Below are 11,843 nucleotides of genomic sequence, written 5' to 3' on the forward strand. Positions count from 1 at the left end.
TATTCTAATTTGATCAAACATATTGTGATAAATAAAAATCATAGTAATGTATCAGGGAAGTCAAGTCAAGTCAAATCTGAAATATTTGGTCAGACATTGAGCACTGGTACACTTAAATGGCTCATTCAAAATGTTTAAATGGCTTAAACCGAGATGGAGACTGAGTAAATTGAATAGACACTAAGATGACAATATTCTCCCCTCTCAGTCTGGGAGCTGCTGGCTTCAAATTACTTATACACAGTTGGAGAGTTGCATTGAGCCATGTCTTCGGATGTCTGTTCACTGGCTGTACCGCCAGCTTTGTCTCCTGTTTTATTACCTAATTTTTTGCTATTGTTGTTCAAAGTAAGATTTTATTACAATATTTTCAGATACAAGGACATGTAAATGACAGTTATAGTCTATTCAACACACAATATGTATTTAAAACTCTTTAAGAGTCCTGTTCAGACATGTTTCATGTGCATCAGCTAATAATATATTGGGTAAAAAACGCTAATTTGCTTGCTGTTTGTTGAATATGCAGTTTTGGCTCTTCTGGGCCTGATTTTCATTCTGTTTGTTAAGCTTTTCAGTGTTACTGTTAAGTTTTTGTTTTCTGAAAATGTTATAAACTGAAAATCCAAAGCATGTCTTATCAGAAATAATTAATGTAACAATAGAAACAATAACAAGAATAAAATAAGAGTAGGACTTAGTGAAACTTAAAGTTTAATGAATCATATAACTATAGTACTTTAAAGTTAATATTTGTTTTAATGTAGTAAAAGTACATAAAGTATTATCTTAATTGCATGTACGTCATGAATGACACAGGATGTATATTTGAAGTGACTGTGCAACATCCTTGATTAGCGTCATCCTCTTCCTGTCGTGTCACGTTAACATACGTGGGATTTGGAATTGAACGAGTATCCATTCCACAAGTGCATCTCTCTTTCCTGTGAATCTGTTTTCTTTCCCATACCTTTCTGCAAGTAATATCTGGCTCTGGAGCTGCACATTTCCAATTTGGAGTTACTTGTTCAACCATTCTGCCAACTTTGCATTGTATTGGCATTGTGTTTGTGGTGTGCCAATAGTCACAATGAAATACAATCTCCGAAGAGTTCTGCAGTGTTACAGCTATCGCACAACTTCAAGCGCTATTAATTACTCAAGCTGGCTGTGTGCTTTCCTTTTCAAATCATTTCCACACTTTCAGTCTGATAAAAGCTTATTAGTCATTTGTACAAACTTTGATTATAACTCGGAAACAAATATAAAGTCATCTGGCAAGTTTTCATAAAGCCATCCAGTTTAAAGCTCCTCCAAGTGCAAATAGGGCTTCAAACCACTCCCTACGGAGGACAGCTGCATGATGAGAGAAGTCCTCAGTTATTACTGTTGTGTTGATTGAAGGAGGACAGTACATTCACCAAATGATATCAAGACAGTTTTGATGGGAGATATATCTTTTCAAATTCTCTGATCTCTGTTGACAACGTTGTTTAACATCCAGAACTTCCCATAATTTCCCATAAAACAGTGTGCGTCAGAATATAGCACAGGTCTTATGTAAGATGTCAAGGCAAAGGCAAGTGCTCAAATTCACTGCAGTGAATCTATTGTAGTATTTTGATTTTGATTATTATTTTGAACACTGGCTATATATATTATGAAAAAAAAGCTGAATATAATTTAGTTTGAGTTAGATTGTTTTATTACAATGTTGTCATATAGGGAGTTTTCCACCGGTTCTGTTATTAGTTAAATAAAAACAGGGTGAACTTTGATAAAGAAGCCAACAGTCAGCATGGGTCAAAGTGTCAGTACAAGCTGATTTATAAAATTCACTGATATCAGTTCGATAAAGTAGATAAAAAGTAAAAAGTCAAAATGTCTTACAGCAGGGCTGTGGTACACCAATCAACAAGCCAATATTCCAAATGGAGGTTATGTTATTAATGTGTAAACAGTACTTAAGACAAATCCCACCCAAACTTCAGCTTGTGCCACAGAAAACCACAAGCCAATAGGTGAACTCCCACAGCACCAGCTCCTTCCTCCTTCAAACACAAACAGGTAAATGCAAACATTAACTTTATACCCAGTTAACCCAGTTAACTAAACACAGGAAGCATAACTACTCTATGCTCAGATTAACAAGAAAGAGTGAATGACAACCAGCACTTTGATGTGAGTTGATTAAAACAACAGTCCAACCACAGGTAATCTTTGATGTTGTTGAAACACGATTATACCTCACAACTGTTATCTCAATACCTAATCATATCTCCACCCAAAAGCTTAATCACTTAAAACACTTAATTCATGGCACAGCTTTAACGCTCGAGTGTGTTTCTAAATGGTGTTAAAAGGAGGAACAGGACACAACATAGTGATACTGGATGTTGCTTGCAAAGAAGACATTGGCATTAGACAACTTAAACTTCCACACTTTGCCTGAACTGCTAATTATCATTACGTTACAAGACAGCTTGTAACAAAAAACAGTGGCATTCAAAATAAATTCATAGTCTTATTGAACAAAAGGGTTGGGAGTACTTCCTGTAACATGACTGATATCATTCTTCAAGTTGGCAAATAAAGCGGGACAACATTTGGCTGCAGCCACCGAATCACTTTAACTCGCCTTTTCTGAGCAGTCTGAAACAGCTCAGAGAGTACTGCTCCTAGCCTTGTAAGCAGGCTCCGAAAGAGGTTGTGCAAGTTAGAGGGAAAACTCCAACTCTGGACTGCACAAGACAAAAAGATGGAATTATTGCGCTAATCAGACCATGCTAGACTTTTAAAAGTAATCTTGACTAACGAGACTTATAGGCCTCTGTGTGTTCTAATTACCATCTAAAATGAAGATGTGTTTTTAAGAACATGATATATTTAAATTTTTTTCAAAACTCTCCAAGTTGATCACATATTTTGAATTACAGTGCCCACCATTATTATATCTACAAAATATATTCTAGTTCAGTGTTCCGGAAAATAACGAAGCTCGACAGCTAATGTTTTAATAATGTTACAACTTTCACCAGAAAGCAATCGATTCAGTGCCACAGGGTGCTGCCTTTAGTCTTAGTTTCCAGGTGACCAAGAGAAAGTTTCCTTATTCAAAGCCTCTGTCGCTCAGTATGTTAGACGTTGACCTTGTTCAACAGATCCCAGAAGGTGGAGCTTCTCTATCAGCATTAATGTGGAACTGTTTAATACAGACTCTGCTCCACTCTCTCTTTAGAGCGACTCTGATCTTCTTCATCTTAGTGAACATTTCCATTAATTTCTTGATTCTTATAAAACTAACAGAAGTCATATTTATTCCGCTGTGATGTGCCGACACTACAACTGTTTGTGGGAGGTCCTGACCTAAAGCCACTACTACCCACAATGCACTGCAATGTAAACAACAATTGTGAACTATGAGTGAAAGGTGTTTTTTTTTACAATACAATAAAAAAAGACATCTATAGTCTCTTAAAATCATATTTACAACCAAAGCCACTGTTAAATTAAATAAACAATACAAGTAATAATAGTTGGGTTTCCATCTAAAATACATGTTGATGCATTTGTCTGATCAAAAAGCTTCCAAAATCAAATTTCTTAACAAGATTAACATATCCAGATGATGCACTTGCAACTCAGTTTTCCCCTGCGTGTATATGCTCAAGTAGATTCAAACGGACATATCCCCTGTGTGCAACCTCAAAGGTTCCATCCTTTCACATTTTCTGTAACTGTACATAAATAATTCAATAGCTAAGTTAGTAGTTGTTGTAAAACACTGCTAACGCAGTATACATCCACATGCAAGGTTCAGAAGGTATGACAGGTCTCCTGTAAACAATCAGTCTACAATGGATGCACCACAGGCAATGATCTCTTAGAATACTAAGAGATCATTCAACTATATGTCAAACCTTGAGGGTCCCTCTATGTAAACTTACATTTTTAACAATGTGAAAATGATTAAGTCCAGAGAACCTTGCAAAATGTCAGGGCTCCCTGACAAACACTTTCTAAGGATAACTTTGAAATATTAGCACTCGTGAATTTAATAATAGAAAAAAGGCTAAAATAATGCACTCATTTTCAAGAAATTATGTGTGGTTACTTTTTTTCTTTATCATTCATTTATTTAGCTATTTATTTCTGTTTTATTTTTGATTTTACAAACAAACTTTGATTCAGTACAATTTGATAAGCTACTATCCCATCATTTGAGGATGCATTAAAAAACTGTCACAGAACATAGATATAATTTCAGAGCTGAAAAACTCACATTTGAAGTTCATAGTATACCTTCAGAAGAATAATTATTATTAGTATTAGTACCTGTACCTGTACCATTCATTCATTGCAGCATCCTCTTGTAGTCAAGTGCAGCAAAACAACTCGTGCTTCCTCCTGGGTTTATGTCCATGATCTAATTTCCCAGTTTTTTTTTACCAGAATCCATTCCTTTGAAAAAATTCCTCTTGTATCATGATAGGATCCTGGCCTGGTTCATTCTACAGTCATTCTGTAGAACAATAGAAATACAAATTCAATATCAACTTAAAGTACTCTAATACTTTAGCGTTTGTGCCTCCATCCAGTTTTTTTGGTTTACCAGGAAAGTTACCTTGACCCTGGTCAGTTTAACTATGATCCCTAATCCTTAAAAAAATGCTATAGGTATGTAGATAACACTGGATTTGCTGTCAGAAAATATAAAAAACCAAACCGTCTTCTCTGATGTGAGGTGTCGAAAGAGTTGATTGGGGTAAAATAAATGGCTGTAGCAGACAGTTATTTAGATTATTGAATCAAGGATTGTTTCCTAAATTACACAGTTACCAGTATGGTATTTAAAAGGCCACAAAATGATATTGTATAAGTTCCCGAACCTCATAATGAAGTCTCAAAAACCTTTTTTGTCCCATGAGCAGTCCAAAATTCTGATTCAAGGGATTTATTTTGTTAGTAGTGTAACCAGTGATTTCTCTTTTAGCTTTTTACCTTAAACAGTGGCTTAAAATTGAGCTCATGTTTACCACAGCAGTTCAAGATTTTTATCTTCAGAATGGAAAAATGTATTCATGGAAATTTATTAATGGGTATGTGTGGATAGGCCTACTTGTTACATACATACAAGTACAACATTTAGACTGAATTTAAAAGATAAAGTCCCTTGTATCTATTATTGACATCTTCCAAATTAACTTAACTTCCTAATTAAGTTGTTTTGATTGTACAGTCATATTCACATTTTATTTTACCTTTTTGTCTGATTCTATATAGTTACTATAAGATATATATAATAAAATATTCAGCGAACTCCTTTTGTTTTTTGTAATTCATTTGATTAGATATGGATGTTCAATAAAAACATTCAGTTCAGTTAAGCGACCAAAGAGCAACTAGTGAGACTCAAAAAGAATTGCAGAAATTAACTTCCATGACTAAAAATATGTTTAGAGAGCACTATCTATGTCTCCCATAGACCTTTAGTTTTAGCCTGATTTTCTTTTTTTAAGTAAATGAATAGAATGATGTTCTATACAGAAATATATTTTATATAACATAATATGCTACTTTTCCCGGATAAAATCCTTGACATTTCTCTGTAGTTTAGTCTAAATCCTGCAGGTGGCGGTAATCGTTTCACAGTCATGTGGACGATCACAACAAAACCATTCGCGCATGCGCTGTTAGGTTACCATTTTACATGGAGACTGTTTGAATTTGAGCTGCGCTGAGGTGAAGACATCATACAACATTGAAACTAATCTTTATATCAGCGTGCCACTTCTTTATAAGCGCGGTCATTATGGGTGAGTTTACTTGATTTAAGTTTATGTCTGACAACTAACGCCAGATAGCAACCGGTAACAGCGATTTACAAGCGACTAGCTTAACTCTTATGTTTATGTTTGAGCTAAATCTGCCAAAAATCTCCAAGATGCAGATGGTGCCAAGTACACGGTCAACCTTTATGGATTATTTGGTTCGTGTGGCTCAAAATCACTAGGCTTCTTTAATTGATTTAAATCCATTATTAAGCTTACACGTGTCTTTTTTAGAATTAATGGAGCGGCCAGAATTGTGTTACTTTGTGTTAATGTCACACATTTTAACAGCTATGATTAATTAACTCTCATAGAAGTGAGATGTATCCCAGGACTAATTTAGAAACTGATTTCAGAACTTTGAGGAAGTACATTTTGGGTGATTAATTTGAACCTGCAGTAGTCAGAAACAATCAGAGAGGGTGTCTCCTGTGAGTTTTCAAAGGAAAGCATGACATTATCGTCCAGTTCATGAACGTTAGATGTACTGAACAAGCCTTGCTCATTGATGGTCTCATACTACCAGAAATATTGACTACTTAATAGAGACAATAAAGATAATCTACTCTTGCTAACTGTCTTTTATCATTTCGGGGCACAGTCATATGGCCCACCTCTAAAGTGTGCCTCTGTTTATTCAGACTGCAGTGTTGATGGTGAGCAAGAGGAAAATGAGAGATCCTCATCTCCCGCTGGAGTACAGTCTCCTGTTATGGACCGTAACCCATCGCCCCCCCCGGACACAGCTGATGGAGAGGAGGATGAGGACCTGGATGCCATTGGAGACACCGTTTACAGCAAACACTGGCTTTTCAGCACCCTGACTCGCCTTATTCGTGTAGGCAGAAATTCAAATTAAATTTAAATTTGGAGCACATAATTAGGCTCTTTAATAATGAGGTTGTTTGGATTCTTAATTTGAATTAAATGGCTAAACAGGGTCCACGGTGTTGCCAAAGCTGTTTCAAACAGGTGTGGCTGGAGATTAAGGAGTGATGGCATTTATTCTTTTTTCAGACTTTTTCTGAGCAGCTAGTGAAGAATTCACTACGATTTTCATACAGTTGGTGTTTATTTGACACAAAATTCCCTGCTGTAGCACACACGGTTCTTTCTGTTGCATGCTGTTACAGTTATCTGTATCTTAATGGCAGTAAACTCGACTTGTCTTGCAGATGGTTACGGAGCATTCAGAAGACGACTCTGAAGGTCAGATGCAGCTCTCTGATGATGATGAGGAAGATCTGTGTCGAGTCTGGGATATGGCAATGGATAAGGTACGGTTTGTCTTACAGTCCAAGCATGGTTCAGTTGGCCATGTTCTGATGCATTTTGCAACTAAGTAATGGCTTCCACTTGTTGTTTGACTTTAATAAAGGTGACTAGGATAAGGTATTGTTTTTAACTAGAGCTTTGTACTTGTAAAACTGAAAATATAACCACAAAATGCATTGCTGTTGATAATAAGACCTTTTTTTAAAAAAAAATGTATTTGATGGGTAACCCGTATCAATGAAGGTGAAATATGATCAAGCAGAAGTAGCACCCACTTTGGATTTAGCTTTTATGCTTGATTGGCATATTTAAAAGTGAGTCATTAATGGCTTACTTATTCACTGACTATTGATGTTCCAACTACGCAGGACGTGGCGGGTTTTCTGCAGGAATTCAAAGCTGCTGATATCCTTATCGGAGTGATAGCCAAATCTCGTTGCCCACGTCTTACAGTAAGTAAAATCTCTCAGTTAATATGTTCTTTACCGTATGTGATTCTGTGTGTTGTATTGAATGTCTGATGTAAAATTTCCAAGTTTTGATCACTTCGCGTTTGTCCGCTTAACTAGGAAATTAGTGTGGGAATCCTAGGGAACATTGCTTGTTTTCCTGACACGTGCGTGACTCTCAGTCAAAACGAAGACTTGGGGTGAGTAAAAACAGCAACCTTCAGTTATCATTAAGCAGATGCTCGTCTCTGGTGGAGTAAATTCTAATCAATGCAACACCCTCTGCTTCCACAGGGCTGTGCTGCTGCTTCTCCTTGGAGATACGGATCCCCCGACCCTTCTGGAAACAAGCAGGTAATGTTTGAATTTTCCGTTGACATTTCACACTGAGGAACTGAAAGAGAAATATTCATCCTCTCTGTTGATGTTTGCAGGCTGCTGCTGACCTGTTTGTCTCAGAAAGACGTCTGTTCTGTGTGGCTTCAGCGGATGCGACAGCAGACATCCGTTTGCTCCAACCTTTGTTTCATCATGTGCAGTTCTACCAACAGTACTTTGCTTTAACTCTTTATCTTTCCAGTAACAAGCTGATTACGTATATGGCAAAAAAAAAAAGTCTGTTAGATATTCAGTGATGACTTCAAAGTCTTGATGCTGTTTATATTTACTGTTGTTATAAAATTCTTTATTTAGGAAAATATTTAATGTGTTTTGCAGTGGATCTGCTGGAGAAGGTGGGAGAGCTGATTGACAAATTGTTTGACCTGGATGAAGAGCTGATGAAGAGCTGGATCACAGCTCAGCCAAGTGAGGAAAAGGAGGAGGATAATGAAAACCATCTAGATCTGACTTATTCTCTCATGGAGGCAGCCAAGCAGCTGAGGTGGGGACTGAATGAGAGATGCTGTTACAGAATTTGTTTTGTTTGGATTATTGTTACACTCTGATAATCATTGCACATTCAAACTGGTGCTGCTTGTTTTGTCAGTGACGATGTTTTGAACATTTTTACAGGTCAGAGAGTCCGAATGGCATAGAGGTTTATCTCCACATCCTCCAGCTCCTGACCACTGTTGAGGAAGGCATTCAGGTTTTAGGTAAGACCAGTCATTAAAAAGTCTGTTGTCGGCCCATCGTTGCAGTGGTTAAAGATGTTTGCCACAGTTAATACAGCATGACAAGAGAAAGAAGTGAGCTTTGTAGTGAATAAGAAGCTACGTAATTGTTCCCTCTAGCTGCCCCTGATGGACCAGGCAAGTCTGTGTGGAACCTCGTCTGTGACGTCGTGTGTGAGGACCTCTGCCAGCCAAACGATCTTCCGGTTGTTTTGATTGAGCAAAAGAGCATTTTGGTTCAGGCATTCGCTGTGCTGCAGGCTCTTCATAGATGTCAGGATCAGTGGAGTAGCAAAACAGACACAAGTAAGTTTTCCAACAGCTCTGCTGTTGCACATGTTACTGCAGAGGCAGCTGTCGTGTCTGAATATCAGCTGTCTTAACAGCCATACGTCAAATGACGGAGGTGTGTTTACTGTGCAGTTGCGCTCTCAAAGTCAAATGGAAAAAAAACAAAAAACAAAAAGGGGCCATGTATAGTCAGACTTCTGTAATTAATCATTTCTTCAGGTCTGCCTCTTATTGGGACCGTCTTGCGAGTGTGCCAGTACCAGAGCGAGTGCAAAGATGAAGCCACAAACAAAGCAGACTCAAAAGATGACCACCTGCAGGCTCTTGCTGAGATCGTAGCTGAGTTTCTAGATGACATTTGCATTCACATTTCTAAGGTAGTATTTTCGTAGAATGGCTCTGCTCACTTTTTCACAGTTCGGTCAGATCACCTCATGAGATTCTTGATTCTGTGATTTGTTCATTGCAGGACACAGTCACAGATTTGATAAATGAAGGTTACCTCACACAGAAGACTTGCCTCACAGCTGCCGTCAGTTTACTTCCCAAGTTTAAGGACTCAGTAAGGGCTTTTTCCAAAATGTTGTCTATTTAAGCACTACATTCTGTCATGCAGGAAACCGAATGAAAGTTCTGCTGTTCTTTTTATGAGCTTGATGAGCAACATTTTAATCCGTTGATCTGTACAGTGTGTAACGGCCTCCAAATAACAAACCATATGCAAACCAACACTCCGATCTGTCACAGGCCAAATGGGTGTCAGTAAAGGTATAAATACCATAGTGACCCAAACATAAGGCAACATGTTGTTGTTTAAGAAGCCAAGTGTAACCTATCAAAGACAGTTCTTGTTACTGCTGTATCTGCATGCTCTGCAGAAAATAACTCGGCAGATAAATGCAGAGTGTCAAGTATGACTGCAACACTCGATAATGGAGCCTTTATGTGTGTGAATTTTTGTAACCGGGCTTGACTAAAACTGTAAGATGCAGTGAATTCAAATATTCAAAAAAAAAAAAAAAGTTGTGCCTAACTGGTACAACAACAGTGCAAGTCCTCTAACAATTTCCACCTCAAAGTTATCTGATAAGAAATTATTAGGGCTGTAGCGATTTCCTAATCTCACGATACACGGCATTCAGCGATACGATTTGGGTCAATATGATTTAATACACATCATTTTCTGAAAGGTTTTAAAGGGACAGTGTGATTTGACACGAATCGTCGCTGATTGGATGGTGGTCTGTCCTTTGAACCGGAAAGACAACACCGCCAGACAAACGGAAACAAACAAACATGTCACAACCGTGTCTTCAGCGTACGCAGACTCATGTTTATGTTGGGAATATTACATCATCAGCCTGCTTGTTGTACTTGCTAAATACCATATGCACAAATCCAAATTCTCTAATCACAAACAATCTTTTTAAATTTTTGTCAAGGAGCTCAAACAATACGTTACAACAATCCTACATTCTATAAACAGAAAAGCCATCAAAACCGCTGAGTTATGCACTTTTTATAACATTTTTATGAACTAATTTATCACTGTTTTCTATAATGTGACCCCCCCCCCCCCCATTGTTTTGTATTATGTTAATGTTCTGTGTTTTCACTAATTGTAACGTCTGACTTTTCAGTAAAGTTTGCTTTAAAAAAAAATAAAAAATGGATACTCGCGCTGAAAAATTTATACTTTATCGGGAAACAAAATATCGATATATCGCGGTATCTATAAAATCGTTCAGCCCTACAAATTTTATTTAGTTATTTTGTTGTTATGAGTTTTGAAAAGATTTCTTAGAATAAGCTTTATTTGCAGCAAATGATGCAAAATACAGTTGAGTTTATTGCGTACAAAAAGCAGAAGATTGCAGCTTCAAAAATTTGTATTTTCCATTGGCTTTTCAAAATGACAAATACACTCGTGTCAAAGAAGAAAGTTTGTCCTCTTTCCTTTCTAAAATTGTACGTTTTGGGACCTAAAAAAAATCTTCTGGTCTTTTCATTGGGTTACCAAGTCTTAAAATCAGGGAAATACAACCTCAAAAGAACAACACATGATGTACTATTCTGTGGCGTTATTTGTTTAGCAAAAAATAAACCTAAACACAAAAGCGGCTTGTTAAATCACCCTTCCCAGCACTGTCGTATAAGGAAGCCATTGCCTGTGATGCTATTAATACAGCAAATTGTTTATGATTTATTTTGAGCTTGTGTTGAATTAGAACGTGTGATGGACTGCTGCCACACTCCACCAGCTTTTGTGGAAAATAAACACCGTGTTTCCACCCTGCCTTTCCTCCTCCTGTGCAGTTTCAGCACCTACAGGCCATGTTGTCAGAGGCAGATCCCCAGTTGGCAGACGTGATGAGGACACAGTTTCCTGTCTGAGGCTCCGTGCAGATCAGTGTTCAGACTTCCACCGCTGCTTTTTATAGAAGCCAGAATTTCCTCTCCAAAGATCCTGCTTTGTTTCAGAATATTTGCCTTTCCATTGACAAGACACCATCACAAATTATAGACTATCATAGGTTTGATAATGTCTTTGCCCAATTAAAGTTGTGTCTATGTGTACATTTTTTAATTGTCCACAGAATGATATTTTTGTACCGTGTCATTGCCATTCTTTTAATAAAAATGATAAGTGCTAATGAGCTTCTGTTGAGTCGTTGACATTATCGTAGGACACAGATTTAAAGCAAACAGAGGAGCAATCTGTTGAAAGCGTAAAAAAATGTACTCCATAGTACAAAGGGAGGCAACCGGCAGCGTATTTTTTTTTATATTAAAACTATAGATATAGATCTGAGAGATCATTTTTATACTTTTTTTTTGTTTGTTTTTTAAATCTGGGATCAATCTGTCTTCTTGTGGGCTGA

At 37.2% G+C, this 11,843-nt stretch overlaps 1 protein-coding gene across 1 annotated transcript; it reads left to right on the forward strand.

Annotated features, from left to right (window-relative positions):
* Positions 1-5,691: 5,691 nt before the first annotated feature.
* saal1 (serum amyloid A-like 1) lies at positions 5,692-11,615 on the forward strand. Its single transcript, XM_072385988.1, has 13 exons — positions 5,692-5,816; positions 6,473-6,669; positions 7,007-7,108; positions 7,475-7,558; positions 7,676-7,755; positions 7,850-7,909; positions 7,990-8,105; positions 8,273-8,438; positions 8,570-8,652; positions 8,791-8,976; positions 9,181-9,338; positions 9,431-9,523; positions 11,278-11,615. Exons 1-13 carry the CDS (start codon positions 5,813-5,815, stop codon positions 11,353-11,355), a joined length of 1,407 nt encoding a protein of 468 aa, XP_072242089.1. The 5' UTR covers positions 5,692-5,812; the 3' UTR covers positions 11,356-11,615.
* Positions 11,616-11,843: the final 228 nt, after the last annotated feature.

The sequence above is a fragment of the Leuresthes tenuis genome, unplaced genomic scaffold, assembly GCF_036924035.1.
Source record: "Leuresthes tenuis unplaced genomic scaffold, fLeuTen1.0.hap1 SCAF_5, whole genome shotgun sequence".
In the NCBI taxonomy this organism is placed as follows: domain Eukaryota; kingdom Metazoa; phylum Chordata; class Actinopteri; order Atheriniformes; family Atherinopsidae; genus Leuresthes; species Leuresthes tenuis.